Here is a 23,900-nt window from a genome sequence, read left to right as displayed (position 1 = left end):
TGGTTTCATTAGACATCAATACACATATGATGATATACTGTCAATACTAAATATCTCATCACTACATGATAGAAGATGTCAAGCGGATTTATATTTCCTTTTTAAAATTATAAATGGATATGTTCAAGATACGGAGTTACTAAGTTTAATAAATTTTAATGTTAATACTAGAAGAACTCGTAACACTGAGATTTACAACATTCCATTCCACACTACGAATTATGGCCAAAATGAACCCATTACAAGAATTTTACGAACTGCCAATGAGCACAGCAATAGTTTAGAGTTATTTGGAATATCTACAGCAACATTTAAGAAATCATTTGAGAGATTTTGAGCATTATTTAATAACTTAAGCTACTACTTTAATTGAATTTTGTTTGATTTTAATTTTGGTTTGTTTTTTAGTAACGCAACCTATATATAAGCTTTGTAAAGATTGACGTCATATTTCTGTAAAAATGGTATATCCGTTAATTAAATAAATAAATAAATTAAATTATCAACCAGAAATTTACAACGCTCTTATTAAAAAAAAGAAATCATATTATCAAAAATCAATCCATACCAAAACAAACCCAAACCATACCTAGCAATAATAATATTAATATTGTCACTAACTCCAACAAATCCTATATATTCTTACCATACATTAATGGAATTTCTGAACAACTGTCAAAAATGTTTGCAAAGTATAATATTAATGTTGGACATAAATCATCAAAATCTGGAAAATATTTTTCAAAACTTATACCTAAAGTTAATAAAGACCATCAATCAAACGTTATTTATAAAATAAATTGTAAAGACTGCAATTCAACATATTATATTGGACAAACACACCAACACCTACATAGAAAAATTGTTGCACACAAATATAGTGTACAAACCAAGGCATTAAACACAACAGCCCTAGCCAAACATTCTCTAGAAAATAGCCATTCTTTTGATTTTGAAAATGTACAGATTTTGGAAAAAGGACAAAATTACAATAAAAGATGCATATTGAAGATGATTCACGTAAAAAAGATCCAAATTCCATCAATAATAAGACTGACATCAAAGATCTTTCCAATATGTATCATAATTTAATAAATTGAGTTGATTTTTTAAATGCACTATTTAAAATGCACTGTTTCACTTTCTAATTAGAAAGCATCATCAGTTCATCTAAAAAGAACAATATGAAAAACCAAACATCCATAGAAAAGTTATTAAAAGTGTGTTACCTTAAAAAGACATGTAGCAGTTAATGATATTAAATGTGTGAAAAAGCTTATGAAAACGGAAATTTTGAGATCAAGTTGTATAGACAATTAATTGAAACTAGGTACAGTTTGCAAATAAACAAACTTAGCACAGCAAAAGAACATGTGGTAATTCTACATCTATATAAAAACATTTTTGTAAAAAAATTAAGTAAAAAACATTAAAATTAATATGCACATCCGGTTAAACAAGACTAACACATCCGGTTAATCGAAGGGAATTCCTTTAATTACTTAAAAATATTCTGATTGAGAATTCCTATCCATCCCCCCTTATTAACCCTTTCAGCTCCGGTGACGCGTACGCGCGTCCAAATATGACTATAGATTAGTGCCATCGACGCGTAAGCGCGCTTTGTGTATATTATATATTCAAACGAAATTATTTCTGTCGGCAATGGACCTAAAGTTTCTTAATTTTGTGGGCACCTTAGTAAAGGTTAAAATTATATAATTTCGGGCTTGGTTTTAGTTCATGAAGTTTGGCATCTAATATTTACATAGCTATAAAATACTGCTTTTTCAACTTCATCTAACTATTTTTGCGAATGTTAATTTATATTTAAGATGTATAAACGAAATAAACTAATGATATCGGGGATTACCCAAATGAACAAAAGAAGTAGGTAATGTGTTTTTTGGGAATACCCTAATTTTTAGGTATTTACCGAATGCTGTTATTGGAAATAGTTATCATTTTACGTTCATCGTCTGGGCATATAAGCAGTGATTATTTGTAAAATTAAATTAAAAAATGTCAGGTAAAGATGAAAATCCCAGTTGCTCGGGTATAAAGAGGAAATGGGAATGAAAAAAAAAACCATTGTCAGAAGAGGAACTACTTCGTATTTTAGACGAACATACTGATAAATGATGATGATTTTGATGCGTCCAGTGATGATAATTATGTAGTAGATGAAAGTGATGACGATGATGTGGTACCAGATACTGTGTCAAGGGTAAGTATGTTTTAAAAATTTTATTCAACACTTCTCACTAGAGGTATTGATTTTAGGATATAAATACCTCTGTTGCCAATAATGATGGAACAGATATTTGGGAGGAAATTCCTAATTCGATGAAGCAGTTTCATTTTACAAAAATACAACAATTGCTAGTTCCTCTTCCTGGTGAAAGATCTATTAATTATTATAGAATGTTATTGACGAATGAATTTTTGCAACATATATGCGACCAAACTAATACGAATGCTGAAAATATATTTTTGAAATTTTGTCTTGCGACACACCGCAGTGATATAAACTTATCTAAGCATACTTGTGCTCTTGCCCAGCATGCTATTAACACTAAGCACAAAGTGGACTTTAATGAAGTTAAGATTCTTGGCAATGAACGCAATCTTGTTAAAAGACAGTTTTTGGAAATGTGTTCAATACTTAAACAGCCTAATGCTCTTAATAAGAGAACTGACATAAGTAACTTAAGCCAAATTTATCATGCATTAATTTTACAGAATTAGGCTTAATAATGTTGTTTACTTTAAAATTGTCCCCTAAGGTGTATGTTTATCATATTTTCATATTAAATAATTTCAAATAAAAATAAAATAAAATAATATTTTCTTTCTTTATTTAATTTACATTTATTCAACTTACATTTTGTTAATTATTTTGTCAATTTTACATTTACATATATTAAATAATTGTTTTTTGATTGAATTGTTTAATAAAATTTTTTAATTGAAACTGATTCATAGAATCGTTTTCAATCTCAGTTCCAAATGCTATGAACCTTGGACTGTGGAAGTTGAATCAATCTTCACCTGTTGGCTGGCTAACCAGTCACAACGTAGATTTTATAATATATGATATTTTGGATTGACCTCGCTTGTTTTGTTCTTTTGTTTTCTCAACCAATCACTGGGGGGGAAATGGTGATCTTACCCACGTTTTCCTTTCATTTTTTGGTTTTTTACTGACAAAGTTGTCACCCAAATTTATCATATTCTTTAAATGTACCGCTCTATTGCACTAGAGGTTGGTATTTCGTCTTGCTGTTCTGTTATATTTTGACCTCAAGTCCACTGTCTTTTCACGTTTTTGGCGTGGGTGTTATACCTGTTGCTTTCATTTACCTACAGCACCTAATAAGCTAAAGACTGGCAACTTTTTACTTTTAAATATTATATTTCAATCTTAATCTATTCAATAATGTTACCTAAAGTCAAAATTAAATTTAATTAATAATATACTGTTGGAAGTGCGTCTTATGATCTTTCTAGTTCTCTGCATATTAATTTTAATGTTTTTACTTAATTTTTTTTCCAAAATTTTTTTTATATACATGTAAAATTACCACATATTCTTTTGCTGTGCTAAGTTTGGTAATTTGTAAACTGTACCTAGTTTTAATTAATTGTTTATACAACGATCTCAAAATGTCCATTGTCATAAGCTTTTTCACACATTTAATATTATTGACTGCTACATGTCTTTTTAAGGTAACACACTTGTAATAACTTTTCTGTACTTCTTTTGTAGGAAGTAGGAAGACGCCAGAACTCGTGGCTGAAAGACCTGAGGAGATGGTTCGACCGCTCATCCGCAGAGATCTTTCGCGCAGCAGTTTCCAGAACTACAATTGCCATTTGGATCGCCAACCTTCGAAAGGAGACGGCGCAATGAGAAGAAGACTTCTTTTGTGTACCTTAATTTATATTGGATTGACGGTCGTACTCCTTTTCTCGATATATATATATATATATATATATATATATATATATATATATATATATATATATATATATATATACACCGGTATTTAGGTGCCACGCCCTTTCGGTAGGGATCTATGGAGGAGTATCACCTAGCCGCAAGCTCTTATCTCTTGCCGTACTGCTTTACCATAGGCCGATTAGACACCAGCATATTCTAGTATAAGCCGCAGATTCATCTAGAATTTTAAACTGCTGCGTTAGCCTTTTTTATTTTTCTGTACGCCACACTGATTATAAATAAATATATATATATATATATATATATATATATATATATATATATATATATATATATATATATATATAATATATAATATATATATATATATATATAAATATAATATATATATATATATATATATATATATATATATATATATATATTATATTTATATATATATATTATATATTATATATATATATTATATTTATATATATATATATATATATATATATATATTATATATATATATATATATATATATATATATATATATATATATACACTCAGGTGCAAAAAAATCGATCCATGGGTATTATTTGCTAAAAAAAGAAAACGTTTGAAGATATTAGTTTTAAATCAGGGACATATGTAAAAGTATATGTTAGATTAAAATAATTTTTAGAGATTATCCAAAAAAATCATTTATTTATAGAGACATACGCCAAAACTCAAAAACACAAGAATATTCAAAAAATTCTGAAATTAAGAAAAACATTGATAATAAATCAATATCTAGTGTTTCCCCCTCGGGCCCTTATAACAGCCTGTACACGTCTAGGCATTGAGGTAATTAACCTCTGGATATCAAATTGATCCAATTAGTCCCATATTTCTTGAAGAGCCGCTGTAAGTTCAGCCAAGTTGTTTGGAAGGGGTACTCGTACTCGAAGACGTCTCCCCATCATATCCCATAGATGTTCTATGGGATTGAGATCGGGACTGCAAGCTGGCCAGTTCATACAGACAATTACCACCTCCTCTATATATTGGTTGACGATTCTAGCACGGTGAGGACGCGCGTTGTCGTCCATAAAAATAAAATTAGGTCCAATGAGAGGAGCAAAAGGTACCACATGCTAATCTAAAATACTTGTTATGTATCTTGCAGCAGTCATAGAACCTCTATCTACAATAACTAAATCAGTATGTACTTCTGAACTGATACCAGCCCAAACCATAACGGAGCCCCCCCGATAACTTATTCTTTCCGCAATATTACATTGAAAATATCGCTCTCCGTGTCTTCTCCAAACCTTTTCTCGGCCGTCTGGTCACCTTGGACAAAATCTGGGCTCATCTGAGAACAATACATTGCTCCAATCTGCATCACTCCAGTGTTCATGTTCTCTTGCAAAAGCAAGGCGAGCTCTGCGATGTTCTATGGATAGTATTGGAGATAGGGCTGGCCTTCTGGATAATAAATTACCTTCTACAAGTCGTCGACGAACTGTCCATCTGCTTACATCCACATTTCTCACTTCGCTCAGACGATTTGCCAGTTCAACTGAAGTTAGATGCCGATTTCTCAAACATGATGAGACCAGAAATCGATCACCTCATTCGGATGTTACTCTTCTACGACCTGATCCTGGTCTTCTTGTGAAGTTACCGGTGTCGCTAAAACGCCAAACTGCTCTTTGAACCGAAGATCGACCCAACATTTCAACACCCAACATTTCAGTTGCATAATATTGGCTACGACCATTTTGAACTAAAGTCACCGCCCTTGCAGCATCTGTCGGAGAGACATTTAGGAAGGATAATTAAATAAAAATATAACACGTTTTGAAAATAAAATCACCACTAAAAACCACTAGTACTTAGTATGCAAATATTTACGCTTTCCTTTCGCCTTTCATTTACGGTCTCGTGCGTCAAAATCAGATAAATAACAACGAAGATATATTGTAATGGCCGTTTGACACGTTAGTTTATTTGAACATAATTTATGGATGGTAACACAGATGTGATCTGTGTGTATTAGTGAGCGTTCAGCGGAGACTCTTGTCAAATTGTACGTTCAGTGGAGATTTGTATATAGTAGTGGTCGTTCAGATGTGTCTTGTAGAGAACGTTTAGTGGAGATTTATGTATAGTAGGGGCCGTTCAGATGTGGCTTGTAGAGAATGTTTAGATCCTTGTCGGTTTGTGATCGTTCTAGTTATATCTATGTCGAGTAATATACGTTACTTGTTTGGCCCTTCTTGAAGAATGGTATACATACTTTGGTTAGGCCTCCTCATTATTGGATTATATCTGAATATCATTGTACAATGGTAATTGTTGTAGATAAAATATAGTATGCAACAAAAAGATTTCGTATATCAATAATCATATTGGTGAGTTGTGTAGAGTAGTTGTTGACCTGCATCTCCTTCGTCTTTCTTGTGGTGCCCATTATAATACTTTTTGTTATCTGTTGTCGTCCATCCTTTGGACGTGTCCATACCAGAGTAGTGCCAAATTTTGTTTGTTTTTTCGACAGATTTTCTTTAGTGATTATTCTGTCAGAGCTTGCATCTGATATACGTCTGATATGCGTCTGGTATACGTCTGTTGTACGTCTAATATGCGATATATTGCGTCTTACATACGTCTGCTATTTTCGGCCGCATTCAGGAAGTCATCGAAAACTACAGGGAATCGCCTTCGGGGGCATTCTTCAACAATGTGACTGACAGTCTGTCGTTTTACATTAAATTAAATTTTATCGAAAATGTTGTACATTTTATTATTAATACATTAGACGTTCGTTTGTCATCCTTTATGTAACGTTTTATATTGATTTTTAACTATGTATTCTTATTATATGCCATACTATAAATAAACACGTATGCTATGCGTTAGATATTAGCTAGCTGATGTTTAAGTGTTAACAAATGATGAATTAAGTTATACACCGCTCTGTGAAAGACCTATGTCCAGCAGTGGATGTCTAATCACATTAACGTTGAGAATTAATAATGTACCGCTCTGTGGAAGACCGTAAATAAATGAGCGTTCAGAGAAGACTCATGTATAGTTTTGAACATTCAGATGAAACCCTTGTAGTGCAGTAATCATATGGCTGATATCTACAGCAAGTAATATAATATGTTGGTTTATCCGTTTTATCCATTTCAATTACATATGAATTGTTTCGAGATATCTAGAGAGAGAGAGGCATTTTTTCAATGAGTTCTGTACGTTAAGTGGAGATCCGTGTATAGTAGTACTCAATCAGAGAATATATTTTTTACAGGTGATGTTTTTGGTTTGTTCATACTGTAAGAATGGTATACGTTCTTCGATTAATCATGTGACAGCGTCACCTTGCCTTTCATACATTATTTCGAGAGAGAAGCGATAGACTAAAGATGTTTGTTTCTCTGTTAGCCTCAGTGACTACTCTCCTTTCGTTCAACGTCTATTATGCTACAGTCCGATAAGTAGCAACGAAGATCCGATATAGTTCCCTTTTAATAATGTCTTTGTTTTTGTTTTTTGTGATAACATATTCGATATATCCTCCTCTTTCCAACGAGCCTTTGTACGTCATGATCGGACCAACAGAAACGAAGATATAACGTAATGCCGTTTTGGCAATGTCTTTGCGTTTGTTTTCTGTGTTAACGGATTCGCTACTCCCTCCTCTTTCATTTAACGTGTTACACATAGTAATCTGATTAATAACAACAGAGATACGATATAGTGCCGTTTTGGCACAGTCTTTGCATTTATTTTTTGACTCAGCATATTCGTTACCACCTCCCCTTTCCCTCGATACCTTGCGCGTTGTTGTACGTTGAGCCATTTACACGTTACGAGCTTAGTGTATATTATTCATGGGAGAATACCAAGCCGGTTTCAGAAAACATAGATCGACCATAGATCATATCTTTACTCTAAGACAGCTGCTTGAAAAAGGATGGGAATTGAATAGAACTATCCATAATCTCTTCATAGATTTCCAGTACGGATAGGTAACAAACTCACAAAATCTTTCGAAATAAGCAATGACCTGAAACAAATCAGTGTCATCAATTGATCTGTGTATCTGTGTGTGCAGAGAATAGCACTCTGGAATATGCTAGTTCTTTTCTTAAACTCCACAAGGAAACTAAGTTCCTGTATTTGGCTGTATACCATATATTAAAAATATAATATAATATACTATACTATATAAATATAATATACCATATATTAAAAAAAAAATTGAATAAAATCCTTTATAAAAAGGTATATATAATATATATATATATATATATATATATATATATATATATATATATATATATATATATATATATATATATATATATATATATATATATATATATATATATATATATATATATATATATATATATATATACCTTTTTATAAAGGATTTTATTCAAAAATTTCTTTTCTTAAACGTTTCGGATATCTAAATACATCAAGTAATGCTATTTCTAGTATAGATATGGCCTTCGTTGAATTTCAAGAAAGATACAATCTTCCGGTGACCGGAACATTAACTAATGATACTATGAATATGATTAATAAGCCTAGATGTTTTGTTACAGACAATAACTATGCAATTCATTCGAAGTGGAATAAAACGATTTTACGCTGGTATTTCTCTCAAGCTATTAGTAAATGTTTATTTAATTTCGATGGCCCCGGAAAAGTATTGGCCCACGCATACTATCCCAGCGCAAAGGGTGAATGTACCGAAATTCATCTTGATGCTAATGAACGGTGGTATGTAGGAAATGGCAGAGCTCCTGATGGTGAAGTCAATTTTTTGGCTATCCTAATGCATGAAATTGGTCATTCCCTCGGACTGGAACATAGTACTAGTGATTCGTCTATTATGTATGCTTGGTATCACCAAGATGTGCCAAGTTTTGGTGACGATGATAAAAAGGCAATGAGCATGCTATATGGACCAAAAACAGTTCCCATACCAACAACAACACCAGTTACGCGAACAATTTTGCAAACCAGGAGCAATGTACTGAAAACAACTGCACTAAACAACAGGGCCTATTTGCCGAAAACACCTGCAATAAAAAACATATGTCTAATTCAGTATCCCGATTTCATGTTTCTAGCTACATCTCCACAATTTCCAAATTATCGAATGTACGTTGGATCTGGCCCGTATATATGGAAGTTTGATTTAAATGAGATGCGCCTTCCAAAATATCCTGAATTAATTACCGATTATCTCCCCAAAGAGTTAAGGTCTACGCACGTTTCACATGTTTTTCAGAATTCCGAGGGACACTTAGTAACTATAAGCAATAATCAGTATTACGCTGCATCTTTTCCCAATTTAAAAATTCAAACACGTTTTATGTTTCGTTCTATACCTGCGAGAACCAAAATAAATGCCTTGTTTCAAACAAACAGCGGTCAAACGTATTTATTATACAATGATAATTCTTATACTGATTTTAACGAAGCTGGAGATGTCTTAAACCGTGGACCAATAAATTATCTCTTCCCAGGACTACCAGATAAAATAACATCAGCATTCCGCTACACGAATGGGTTTATTTACTTTTTCCAGAACAATACCTATTATAAGTATAGCGAATACACACGTAAAGTTTTAGCAGCAGGAACGTTTAGCTGGGAACTTTTTTGGAATACCCTGCCCTGAAGACGGCCTATTGAAACAATTAAAAACTTTGTTAAACAAAATTGTAACTATATACGAATATAGGTTGATGTATTCCTTCTTAATGGTTGTTTTATTTAAATTCCATTACTCTATGTATGTCAAGCGACGTCTTGCGTTGACTGACACATAACTGTCACGTCCTGCGTCGAATGTCACATCATTTCACGCGACATTTCACGTTCTGCGTCGAATGTCACGTTCTCTTAGGCACTGTGCGGAAAAGAAGAAGAAGAACGTCCATACTGAACGTTGACATGTCTTCTGTGTCACCAACGCTTTCATTTGACACCTCATACATCAAAATCAGGCCAATAGCAACGAAGATACGTTTTAGCGCCCATTTGACAATGCTGCCATCTTTGTTTTTTGTGTCAAAGTATTCCCCGTCTCCTCTCCATTCCAACGAGCCCTCGTACGTCACGATCGGACCAATAGAAACAAAGATATGACGTAATGACCTTTTGGCATGCTCTGATGCGTACGGCACATATTTCATTCAACCCCATTTTTCATTCCCTTTCCAACGAGCCCTCGTACGTCACGATCGGACCAATAGAAACGAAAATACCTAATAATGCCCTTTCGGCATGCTCCGATGCGCACGGCACATACTGCGTTCAACCCCATTTTTCATCCCTTTTCCAACGAGCCCTCGTACGTCATCATACGTTAAGCCGTTTGGAACTTACGACCGGGGGTTGCGATTTTAGGGGTTGCGATTTAGGGGATGAGCTCAGATCAGCCTTGTCTATCTACTTCAATACGTTCAATTTTAAAGTTTATTCGTTTACCAAATTCCCATCAGTAAACATGAGCACGTGTTGATATTCGCCGTCTCATTCGTCAAGAGGCTATAAAATATAATTTATTACCGTAAGCGAGACAGATTCTCATGTTACAGATCCCAACTTGTGATCATTTTAAATTCTAATTGTATCGTGTTGATTTTTAAGTTAATATATTGTGTTATATTTATGTTATAGTTATTGTTAAGTTATTTACTGGTCTTGTTATTTTTTAGAGTTTAGTTTAATTGTGATATAATGATTAAATTTCAAGAAATTCTTACACTAACAGTTTCAAAAGTAAATATTTTAAAAAATCATATGATACATAGGTCGTACATCAGTACGACCCTGTTTGGCTTACACGTGGTTATATTGACGATTGGGAATTTGTAGAATGAATAGGGTATAACTGACAAAGCGAAAAGTGGATACGAAATCGGTATTAATTAAACTGCGAGGAGTAGCCTTCATACCCTTCTCATAGAGGTTTTACCCACGAGCATAGCGAAGAATCGGGTCTACTGCATGGTGTCGACAGGGATGACTAAGTCTATATAAGTCTTTGACTTTTACAAAGACGGACAGAAACCGCCACTGCGCTACAGTAACATAAACAGCACAGGGATCCCTCGTTGTGAACACAGGAAGTGAACATCCGTGAAGGTTACTGAGGAGACACCCAGAAGCCGTCTTACAGTGATCAGCAGTGGCAAAAAACAAAGTTGTTTGTGTAGAAAATTCCGCAATTCTTTTGAACACTTTTGTTCACCGCCGCAAGGTACAATAAGTGCAACCCCCCCCACGCACTGACACGCAGGTGTCATAGCAAGAAGAAGAAGATGACGACAACCCGTCGTCCTCCCCAAATCGTAGAGATAAACTTCTGACCGCATTTCCAATATTTGTAACCTTACTTTCTTTCAAAAGCATATTTTTTTTCTGATATATGCATTAGGACTCTTTAACAGAATTGAACTAAGTAGTAACAATCATATTTCATTTTATCCTTGCCATACGCTATTTATTTAATTGTAATTTTGTAAGATGGCAAGGAATTTAAACCTTTCTTTTTGATGTGTCTCTAATGCAAGTTGTTCCTTATATTTTAGTTTATTGGTATATCGACAACATTATTGGCTTTATTGGCTTTATTGGACTTAACAATATTGACAACTTTATTGAGTTTATTGGATTTAGCAACCTAATCAGGACATACAACCGCATGTGACTGCAGCTCTCCAGAAACCACAACTTTTAATTGGAGGACCTAACAGCTAGAACACACACGCAGCCCATCTAAGCAATAAGTAGCACTTATTAACTGTTAAGCTTTGGCAGGGTTAATTATTGTTTTTTTATTCTTTTTAATAAATATGTTTGGTTAAAATTTGTCTTATTTGCTATCAACCAAGAACTCAGGTTCAATCCCTAGTTTAAGACAAGACGAACTTACCCTTGAGATACTGAGCTAGGCAAGGTATAGACGATAAGCTCCCATGGTTGAATTTTGAAAATGTGAGCTATACACATGCCACAAAACAAGCACAAAGCCCCGAAGCACCAACAACAACAACAAGCAGGAATGGTCTACCCTGATAGCAAACCTAAACACGCTAATTAAAAACTTTGTGTGTATGCTAGAAAAATTGTTCTCTGTCATCACAGCACTCGGCAGAGCTTCGGACACGGACAGGACACCAGACAGACGATCTTAAAATTGGGCCATGAAACTTAGGAGGGCTGAGAACTAACATCAACATTCTGGACGAGTTTATCAACAGACTCTAACTAGATGTCATAGCTTTACAAGAAACGACATTAACGGAAAGAGTGAAGACCAAATTTCCGGACTATGACATCTATAGAAATGATCACAGGACAATGCCAGGAGGTACAGCCATTCTGGTGAAAAACGAAATAAAACACCAACTAATTCCAATACCAGATGGGCTGGTTACCATGGAAGCCGCCATAATAAAGATCATGGCGGGAAATGATACGCTCAAAATCATTTCAGCGTATGTTGGACCGCATGATCCTATCTTTAACGAGGATCTGAACATCATTTTAAATTCAGAAGAACCCACTGTCATCATAGGTAACCTAAATGCAAGATCGCCCAACTGGCACGACCGCGCAACGAATCGGAATACTATGTGGCTATCTCGAAGAAAGAAACAACACCTACGCGATCAGACCAGTGGAACCAACATGTTTCCATGGAGGAGACAGACTCACTACACACCTAGATATTGCAATCCTACACAATGTCAATATGAAATAAACTCATTAAATGAAGGCGATTCCTTCCATAACTTAATCGTCCTGACCTTTCGGCGCAATAGTACTAGACTATTTGCAGCCCTACAAGAGAAAGAGGACAAGTTGGACGACCTTTAGAAGAATCGTAAGCGAAAATATTGGTGCAATATCAACAATTAACAATATAGTAGAATTAGAGGAAAGTGTAGGACACCTATATGCAAGGTTTGAACCCCAACAAATCTGGATTCTGGAAGCTTTAAAAAATCCTAAGAAATGACAAGAAACCAATTCCACCTCTACACGGATAAAATGGAATTTTGTATACAGAGGACGAAAAAGCGGAAGTTATGAAAGATAAGTTGAAAATGGCATGCAGAAACAACTATCATCCCAAAGAAGACCTAGACTTCACAGACGAAGCAGAAAGAGGAGCCAGGAAAGTAAGAAAAAGGAAGGGCTTTGGCTTTTGAAAGGAAGGAATAGGCTTAGTGCACATCTCCCCTGAAGAAATAAAACAACTAATAAAAATAACAAACGCAAAGAAAGCACCAGGACCAGACAACATCACCCAACAGAGCCCTCAAAAATCTGCCGATGAAAATAACAGTGTATATCATAAACACACTCAACGGTATGCTATGTTTAAGATACTTTCCGAGCAGGTGGAAAGAGGCTCACGTCATAATGATACGAAAACCGGGGAAAAATTGAACTTTCCACAGAACTACAGGTCGATAAGCTTACTATCATCAATAAGTAAGATCGCCGAAAGAGCCATCCTGACGAGACTCAAGGCACAATCGGAAGCAAGGGGGACTATACCAGAAGCGCAGTTAGAGTTTAGAACAGACCACTTATACGAACTACAGATTCTAAGGTTAACCAAACATAACAAAAGGGTTCAACGAGAAGCCTTCCTAGATGCCTGTGATATGTTTCTTGCCTCATACCTGACCAACAGGGGGTTCAGAGTTCGTATAGGGTCTACCCTGTCCGAAGTCGGAATCTTAGAAACGGATGTACCACAGGGAGCAGTGTTGCCACCTTATCTGTATACCATCTACACCGCCGATACACCGACCGAACCCAGATCGTTTTTGAGCCTATATGCTGACGATACTGCCATAGCAGCCAGCAGCAGAGATCCGGATATAGCCACCATTAACAAAACGTTTTAAACAAACTACAAAGATGGCGTATAAAGTGGAAAATCGCATTCTTCTTCTTCTTCAGATGCAAATCCATTTTTGGATGTTAGCGATCACATTTTCCATTAATTCTCTATTTCTTGCAATATGTATCAGAGATTGTATATCGTTAATCCCTGTCCATTGCCTTATGTTTCGGAGCCAGGCCATTTTCTTGCGTACCATTCCTCTCTTGCCTTCAATTTTACCCTCGATTATAAGTTGGAGGAACTGGTATTTTTCATTTCGCATAATGTGACCTAGATACGCCATTTTCCGTTTCTTGATGGTTTCGAAAAGTTGACGTTCTTGGTGTATTCTTTTGTGCGCATCTATATTTGTGATTTTCGCTGTCCATGGTATTTTTAGGATACGGCGATAGAGCCACATTTCGAAAGCTTCTAATCTGTTTATATCCAGTGTCCAGCCCTCTACGCCATAGAGCAGCACTGACCACACGTAGCACTTAGTAAACCTTAGTCTCAGTTGAAGATCGAACTCTGAACAAGTCAGTACCTTCTTGAATTTTACGAAAGCTTGTCGAGCTTGCTCAATGCGACATTTTACTTCCCTGTCCGATGCCCAGTCTTCAAAAAGCCACGATCCCAGGTATTTAAATTTACTCACTCTTTCAATGTACTTAGTATTCAGTGTTATGGTGGAGTTTAAGTGCATCCAAGTTTCTGGAGACGATCATAAATTTGAAAATCGCATTAAACCCCGATAAAACACAGGCGGTTATACAACAGCAAAAAAAAGTAGACCAAACAGAGAAACAAGGATAGCAAATATTCCAATAGAATAGACCAACGAAGCACACATTGAAGTAATACTACACAAGAAATTAACATTTACAGAACACGTCAAACAAACGGTCTACAAAGTAAAAGCGCTAAAAAGTCAACTTCCTTCGCTAATACGCAGGAGAAGCAAATTAAGATTCCAAATAAAAATCAGAATGGCAAATAGTGTAATATTACCCATACTGGAGTATGCATCAGCAGCATTTGGCCATACCTACAAAACCAACAGGAATAAGATCCAAACAACGCAAAATCAGATAAATAGAGGTGTATTGGTTAAACCTAAAAACCTACATCTAAGGTACATACATAGGGACTTAAAACAAAAACGAATCCTGCGTAGAGTGGACGAAATCTTTAACAGCTTAAGAAATCATCCGAATAGGAAACTAAAAGAGTAGTCAAACACATTGAATTTAAGGCAGATAGAAAGTAAACCCAAAAAAAAAATCTACTGTGGCGAGAGTGAACGCAACTATGACGAGAGGGTACGCAACTCTGGCGAGAGGGTACGCAAATCTGGCGAGAGGGTACGCAAATCTGGCGTCAGGGTACGCAAATATGGCGAGAGGGTACGCAAATCTGACGACAGGGTACGCAAATATGGCGACAGGATACGCAAATCTAGCGAGATGGTACGCAAATCTGGCGAGAGTACGCAAATCTGGCGAGAGTGTACCCAAATCTGGCGAGAGGTTACGCAAATCGGGCGAGAGAGTACGTAACTCTGGCGAGAGGGTACGCAACTCTAACGAGAGGATACGCAACTTTGGTGAGAGGTTACACAACTCTGGCGAGAGGGTCGCAACACTGGCGAGAGGATACGCAAATCTGGCGAGAGGATACGCAACTCTGGCGAGAGGGTCACACACACACGCACCTACGCACACACGCACATACGCACTCACACACTCGCAATTATTGGAAAGTATTCGCCGTCGGAAGCGTCTAAATTCCCATCAAGATATTTCCATATTGTTTTATTTATTCCATGTTATGTATTAAGTTAATGGAATTTTAAATTTGTTTTAGCAGACTGACATGTGTCTGTACTTCGGCTTAAATGATAGTTTTTTTGGTGTATTATCGTTAATAAATTTTTCTAGATTTCGTAAAATGAATAATAAAAGAGTTATCATACCTATTTGTAAAAAAATAAAAATTATGTTTAGTCCAGTCGTCAGAGAGTTGACCCCTAAAAATTATACGAACAAGCTGAATTTTGCCGAGAATATTAATTTTGGGACCCTAAAAAAGATGCAAAAATGCAAAAAGTCAATTTACCAAGAATGTGTACGCCGTAGAAAAAAATGTTTTAAATAAAAAATTAGGCTGAGATAATTTTAAAACAAAAATATTTATTAGCACTTTTTGTGTACAATGAACCGTTCTCTCAGAAACATCGCTTGAAGCGGCCGTCGATTTTGAATGTTAGTTACGTGCGAGATATTCAATGTTCAATAAAATTTGTATCAACTCGACAATAAAAATTCGATATCTTGTCCTATCCTATCGATAAAAATAAAGATGCGTTTTAAAGGTAAAGAGTGCAGCTTTTGTATGCATTTTTTGCATTTTGTCACAAATAAACTAAGTTTTTATAAAGACGGGCAAAGTCAGTACATAATATAACAAACATGTTATATAACGACAATTTTAAGACACAATTTAATCCAATTTACTTAGTCCGAAAATGCTTCCTAAGGGAGCTAGAGCTCTTTGAAATGGCGCCATGTAATTAGTTTTCGTTAAATATCTCCAGAACGCTTCTGTTTAGAAAAACGAAAACTGGTACGAATATTTATCCCTCAGAGTTAAATTAATTTCATTTCATTAATTGTGAATTTCTACTACCGAGCATATGTGTCCGTCTTGGGTAGGTCCCCGGTTATTTTAAAGCATACCTTTTTCTCTTTACCTTTTAAGAATTCGATACTAGATTATTACATTTTCAGGTATTCTAGTACTAAAAGGTACCCTTACTCTAAGTCAATAGGATACATCGTTTTCTAGAAAAATCTATTTGAAAATTTTTCGTTTTTTCACCATGATAGTTAAATTTATATTTTTTTGCACTAGTTGGCCGTGGACCTGTTAACCGAAGTAGAACCCACGTTTTTCATTGTCAAATAAAATTGTGGTCAGTTCGCGAAGATTATCTTTTAGGTTTTTACTTTGTGGCATTCAGATGTAACAATTTCAATTCAGCACAAATGGTTTTTACTAATGATAATGAGGAATATGCTGATATAGTTTAGTTTATGGCGAAATGAGATGTAAAGCTCGAGCAGCACAACGTAGGTACCTTGAAAAATTTCCCAATCGTGATTTTACTCACTCAGTATTTACAGCTCTTCATCATCGATTAAGAAAAACAGGTTAAGTAGTCCCAAAAAATATTGAAACAGAACAGTGAAACATGATAATGTAACAACAGCACATGAAGATGTTATTCTAATGGAAGTTGAGGAAAATCCAGAAATTAGCGTTCGAAGACTATCTGCTATGTATCCTACAATTGCAAAATCTTCCGTAGGAAATATCTTACATAACGAAAATTTATATCCTTTTTATGTATATCCGTATAGAATGGTTACAAAATCAGAAAAATTAAAACGAAATTTTTTTTCAGATACATTTTGTTTTGCGACAAAGCCACATTTACAAAAAATGGAATTTTTAATATACATAATGCACAAGAATTTAAGTATCGGCATAGGTTTAGCATAAACGTCTGGATAGGAGTAGTTGACTATTATTTACTTGAGCCTGTGGAATTGCCTACTCATTTAAATGATACTGATTACTTACATTTCCCGCAAAATATTTTAGCTGATTAGTTAGATGATGTGCCTTTGAATATTCGGTAAAACTTATGGATTTTACATGACGGCTGTCTGGCCCACTTTAGCAGGAATGTACGAGACCTTCTTGATAATAACCACGAGGACCACTGGATTGGAAGAGGCTGTTGCTTGGCCAGCAATGTTGCCGGATTTTAATCCTTGCGATTATTGTGTTTATTCCGTTTCGATACAAAATCGTGCACAACTCTGGCTAAGGATACAAGATGCTTGCAACGAATTTAGAAATAAATTTTAAATTTTTGCATGAATTCGGCGTTCTCTAAGCAAAAGGTAAATTTATGCATAGAGACTAATGGTCATCAACATCTAGCATCTTTTGTAACTATCTACTTTTGATACTTGTTCTTTTGTGTTTCGTTAAATCGTAAAAAAAATACTTTATGTTTAAAACCCTTTAAATAAAATTTTGTTTCAATTTGATTTTTTGCTTGTTTTCCCGAACTGTTTTTACGAATTGTTTGCTGATTTATTGAAACAAAAGATAATTTATAAAATTAATTAAGGTACCTATTAATTTAACTTTCATGATGAAAAAACGAAAAATTTTCAAATCGATTTTTCTAGAAAACGGTGTAACCTACCGACTTAAAGTAATCTTAGGTGATCTTAAGATGGGCTTCTAGTATTTTTTAAAAAGAAATATAATATTAAGTATAGTATTTATAAAGTCAGTTGAAACATTTCACTCCGACGAGATTTATAAGGGCAGTTCAATATTACATTTACCGGTAATCAAGTTAAAGTATAAATAACACGCGTCAATGTTTCAAACGTATTTGAACAATCCCCGTACTTCGTAGGAAAGAGATAGAAGAAAGAGAGAATGAAAGATACACCCCATCAAATAAATATTGGACATTGATATGTTATTCAAAATCACCAATATTTAACAGGCTACTTGGAGGTTCGCTTTTAGCCGCTGGCGATGGTGTACAGATAAGAAACGCTGTTGAATCATGCCAGTGCTGTACAACTAAAATGTTAATTATTTTTACGAAGTATAATAACTGTTTTAAATCATTATACTGTCAATATGGCATATTGCCATTATATATAAATTATTTTTGTTGCTAAATATATGTTAAAAACTTTTTTATACACTTATGTAAATTACGACAGTTTTAAGTAAATTAAAATTGTCCTTATTCTGTTCTTCATTAATCTATATTTGAATATAAAAATAAATGATGCGCTCATGTCTGGTAATATGATATTATTCTTTTAATGTTTGTAGGCTACCAGTTTTTTAGGTGTTTCAACTGACTTTATAAATACTATACACCTAATTACTTTTTAGTTATAGGGTTTTTTCTATTTGTTCTCTATGTGTCGGAGGTAAATTTTAAAAATTTTAGAATGTGTTTTGTCCATTATTTTATATTTTATATGTCTGTTATTAATGTTGAGTGTCAATGCTTTTACAAATAATCTCAACGACTAGTAAGTTGCACTGAAGAATTGTGATATTTTATAAATATTTACATATTTTTCCTATTATAGTGTCTTGAAAAAGGAATAAAACCATTCCGAAAGCTAGACAAAAAGTCAAAAGAGTGTTTCATTAACATCCCGGCCAATTTTCTGACTGCAACCCTAATAAACTGTGTTGTTTGTTTATATCGACAGTCACTAATATCCAGTAATTCTTATATATATATATATATATATATATATATATATATATATATATATATATATATATATAAATATATATATATATATATATATATATATATAAATATATATATATATATATATATATATATATATATATATATATATATATATATATATATATATATATATATATATATATATATATATATATATATATATATATAGGGTGGTCCTTAAGTAAATGTACAAAAAGAAACAGTAGATTCTACACTTTAAAATATTACGATTTAAGCCAAATTGCTTTAATAAAATGTTAATATTAAGAACGATACGGGGTGTTAAAGTGCAAAATTAAAATTTTATTTTTCGCTATAACTTTTATGTTTGTAAACATTTATGTATAAAAATTTATAACTGGGTACTTTTAAATATGAGAAATTATAATTTGATGCACACTTTGATGTAACTGATAGAGGGCGCCACTTATGCCACATATGTGGTATAAATTTGCTCTTAACTTTTTTGCTCTTTAAGTTGCCTGTATTTGGGATAGAAAATATTAAAGATACATTATTTTAACAAAAAAAAGGTATACTTGTTAATAACTTCAAAACTCAACAGTTTTCGAGATAATCGCATTTTAAAATTCAGCTGCATAATTCTGATCTAAGGCAATTACTCCAGGCAACGAAGAAAAAATAGACAAAAACATTAATACTTCTGAATTTTGGTATAAAATACCTTTAACTAAAGTTAATAGTTAACGAAATATTAAATAAAATAAATATATCAGCAGGATAATTAATAATAGGATTTGACAGAATAACAGAATAATAGAATTTTACATCAAACATTTTACGTTTTATGTTAAATTAAAGCCATAATCAGAACATTTTGTTTACAAACCAAATTAAGAAATAGGTAAAATAAATAACATAACTTTTTGTCAAATTAAATGTTGGATATGTCCACCACTTTCTTTAATTCATTTGTAAATATATTCCATAAAAGATCGTCTCATATTAAATAGCATTATTGGTTCTAAAGAAACTGTTGCAGTATTTATTTCTTCCCATAGTTGGTTGCGAATGTTTATGGGATTCTTATAGACACGTTGTTTTAATGCGTCCCATACACCAAAATCAAGCGGAATAAATTCGGGGCTACGTGGTGGCTATAATGTATAATGGATGAATATATCGATGACATTACTTATTTATATGATTACGTTACAGCTTACGAGTAACTATAATTACATCTCGAAGAAATGGACTATTATGATTTACTAACGAACTAATATTATGCTGAACTAAATTGCCTGTGTGTTTACTATATTTATAACAATATCGGTTATTAGGACAACGATGATGTTTTTGTAAAAATGCCGAGTCTTTCAGGTTAGATTTGTAGCAAAAGTATTATGAAACAGGACACATATGTGTTATTCAATACCTGTGCTCTAGTTTCTATTTGTCCTAATAAAAATGGGTAAACAATTTACGTAATGAACAATAAGTATTCTTTTCGCATTTTTTATGAATTAAATAATTATATCAATATCTCACCACATTGCCAAGGAATATGACTACCACGACCAATCCAACGTTCAGAAAAGTTGTATTTAAGTATGTTTCTATGTAACTACCTTCTCTCTAGAATGTGGTTGTGTACCATCTTGCATAAACCACATATTTTAGGTTTTTAGCATTTTACAATAGAGAAAAAGTAATACAACGCCATTATAGAAACTTAAGAAGCGATAGCAAAGGTTAATTGTAAACATGATGACGGCCAACGTCTGAATACGGACACGGCACCTAAAGAAGAAGATGAAATATCTTTTCTCCAATAAGACATTTAGCACATATAACAAAGCATTTTGTGATGTTACATTATTATCATCTTTGAGTTGTTTTAATAAGAATAAACTATTAATTATGCTTATCTATAGGTATTCAGTGTTTTACCGCACAAATATCAAACTAAGAATTATTGTGCAGCTGACTTATAAAATGCATTTATCTCGAAAACGGTTAAATTTTCAGGTTACTAACTAGTATCCTTTTGTTGTAAAAATAATGTATCTTTAATATTTTTTAACACAAATAGAGCTAACTTAAAGAGCAAAAAAGTTAGGCGCAAATTTATGCCACACTTGTGGCATATGTGGCGCCCTCTATTGGTTACATAAAAGTAAGTATAAAATTATAATTTATCCTACTCAAAAGCATATAACTGTAAATTTTTGTTCAAAAATATCTACAAACGTAAAAATTATAGTGAAAAATAAAATTTTAAATTTCCACTTTAACACCCTGTATCTTTCTTAATATCAACATTTTATTAAAGTAAGTTGGCTTAAATCGTAATATTTTGTGTATTTAAAGTGCAGAATCTACGGTTTCTGTTTGTACAATTACTTAAGGACCGCCTTGTATATATATATATATATATATATATATATATATATATATATATATATATATATATATATATATATATATATATAACAAATATTTTGTATAACGTGTGTTACTTAGGAAATATTTTGATTTTCACTTCAATTCTATTTATTTTTATATATTTAGTTAATGTATATATTACAATCTAAATTTTTACTGTTACAACGAAAGTGTGAATATTTTTAAAATATATTACTTAATCTGACCTCTGAACGCTTTAAAATAACTTAAGAATTAATGAATAGATATTGTCGATTTCAGAATTATACGCAATAAAAAGTAGGTACTTACTTGTGCATCAGGGCTAAGAAGATTCATGAAAGTTGAACTTATGTTCCATGTATGTACAGTATACCACACAGTTCCGATAAAAGTATCACCAGCGTATAAATAAAGAACTTCCGGTCCTGTTCCATTCTGAGCAGCTTCCCTGTGCTTCCGTACCACATGTGCAGTCCTGGCAAAACCTCCAATGCACGTAGAGTTCCTGTTTTTCGGCTGACAAGTTCCCGAATTCCGCTCGGTCTGTTCAAACCTGCCGTGAATGTCGTTATTATGTAAAATTACTAGGTCGAAATTGCAGAAAATCGTATTCAGGAGGTGTAAAAAAGTTAACACGAGCACAGCGTATTTCATTGTTAGTTGTTGCAATTTAATATTATTTTTGGCACCGCACTGAACTGGAGCTGCTACATACACAACACTTAATTTCTATTAACTAATTTGCTGTCGAAACATTTGAGTTTCAGAACGAGACGCAGTTCGTGTAGCACTGACACTGAATGAAACCGAACGTGAATTTAATAGACAACAGAAATTTAAACAACTCTTTTTTTATATAAGCGATATAGAAAAACCTTTGACGCGCGCATTAAATGTTGCTTTTAAAATATCTATTTCTTAATGAAAATAATAATAATATAAAAAAAAATAAATTGGGCGTAAGTTTTTGTTTAAATAGGTACCTTTATTAAATTATGACATAAATTATCAAATATTCATACATTTAACTCCAAGAATAACGCCATTCTTGCTTTTTCTAAAGTCATAGTTAACTTTTGTCTGCAATGATAACCCTATAACATATATATATATATATATATATATATATATATATATATATATATATATATATATATATATATATATATATATATATATATATATATATATATATATATATATATATATATATTAATTTGTCATCTACCAGAATAGCACCATCACCAAAAAGATCATCAGCGGTGGACCTAACAATAACATCTAAGGATATTGCTACCAGATCATCATGGCAAATAATTCCCGACTTAGGATTTAGTGGTCATCTACCTACAATGTGCAAAATTGGTGTCCAAAACAGTGGCGGCTCGTGGCTTTAGAGACAAGGTCGGCAAGGTTTTTTTGTCTCCTCAGATAGGTATACCGTCTAATAAAAAGACTTCAATCATCATGGGAGTTTTTTTTTGTTTTTTTGTTTACTTTTTTTTGTTTTTTCCTATAAATTTAGAACCTAAACATGTTTATAAATTAACTCTAGTCTACGATGATGAACAGTAGCAAAATGGGTTATAACGTCATTGTAAAATTTAGTTTTGGAGAGATTTAAAATTTTTTTTTCTATTGGCATTTGAGACAAGCTTGACATTCTCTCTTGTTTCATGATGTTTTGGCAATACATTTTGATTTTTTGAGACAAGAGAAATCTCGTTTGTTTGAGGCAGAAGTTGCAATAAATTGCAGTATATAAAATTATACATATCTTGTAACTTCCGAAAATATTTCTATCAGCACATAAAACTTTTAATTCATTTTCTAATTTTATTTGATTAAAGAATGATGGATAATTTTTAATTAACCTTTTTAATAAATATCTTGGAAATTCTTTGCCGTAACTTTCAAATTTTGAACCGTCAAAGGGGTCAAAAATTTGCAAATGCTCAAAATTCGAAAAACGAGTATCTGTTTGCATAATAATAGTATCCAAAATTTCAAAATATACTCGTTTCTCGAGATCTGTTTCTGTGTCATGCCTTTGACTTTTTTTGGGGGGGTTCGGAAATATCAAGCGAGGCGAAAAAGTCACTGCGTATATACTGGAAATTACTATCATTACGAATATCTTTTATCTTTGAGATTTTGCACCAGTATTGTTATTCTATTTTTGGAATAAATAATGTCAGTTAACTGATTTTGAACAACATTGAATATCAAATCAGTTTACGTAAACACTTTCTTAAAAATATTTAAAA

The 23,900-nt window shown here is 33.1% G+C and overlaps 1 protein-coding gene across 5 annotated transcripts in view; it reads right to left on the bottom strand.

Annotated features, from left to right (window-relative positions):
- Positions 1 to 22,450, bottom strand: part of LOC140447717 (protein 5NUC-like) — a 174,644-nt gene extending 152,194 nt beyond the window's left edge. For all 5 annotated transcript variants that reach the window (XM_072540531.1, XM_072540533.1, XM_072540528.1 and 2 more), the window contains exon 1: positions 21,943 to 22,450. In XM_072540531.1, coding sequence (XP_072396632.1) covers positions 21,943 to 22,287 — 345 coding nt within the window. In that variant the 5' untranslated portion in view covers positions 22,288 to 22,450. The remainder of the gene's footprint in view (positions 1 to 21,942) is intronic.
- Positions 22,451 to 23,900: the final 1,450 nt, after the last annotated feature.

Source organism: Diabrotica undecimpunctata, chromosome 8 (genome assembly GCF_040954645.1).
Source record: "Diabrotica undecimpunctata isolate CICGRU chromosome 8, icDiaUnde3, whole genome shotgun sequence".
NCBI classification, from domain to species: domain Eukaryota; kingdom Metazoa; phylum Arthropoda; class Insecta; order Coleoptera; family Chrysomelidae; genus Diabrotica; species Diabrotica undecimpunctata.
The sequence above is the reverse complement of the archived record's forward strand: the minus strand, read 5'-3'. Positions and strand labels throughout refer to the sequence as shown.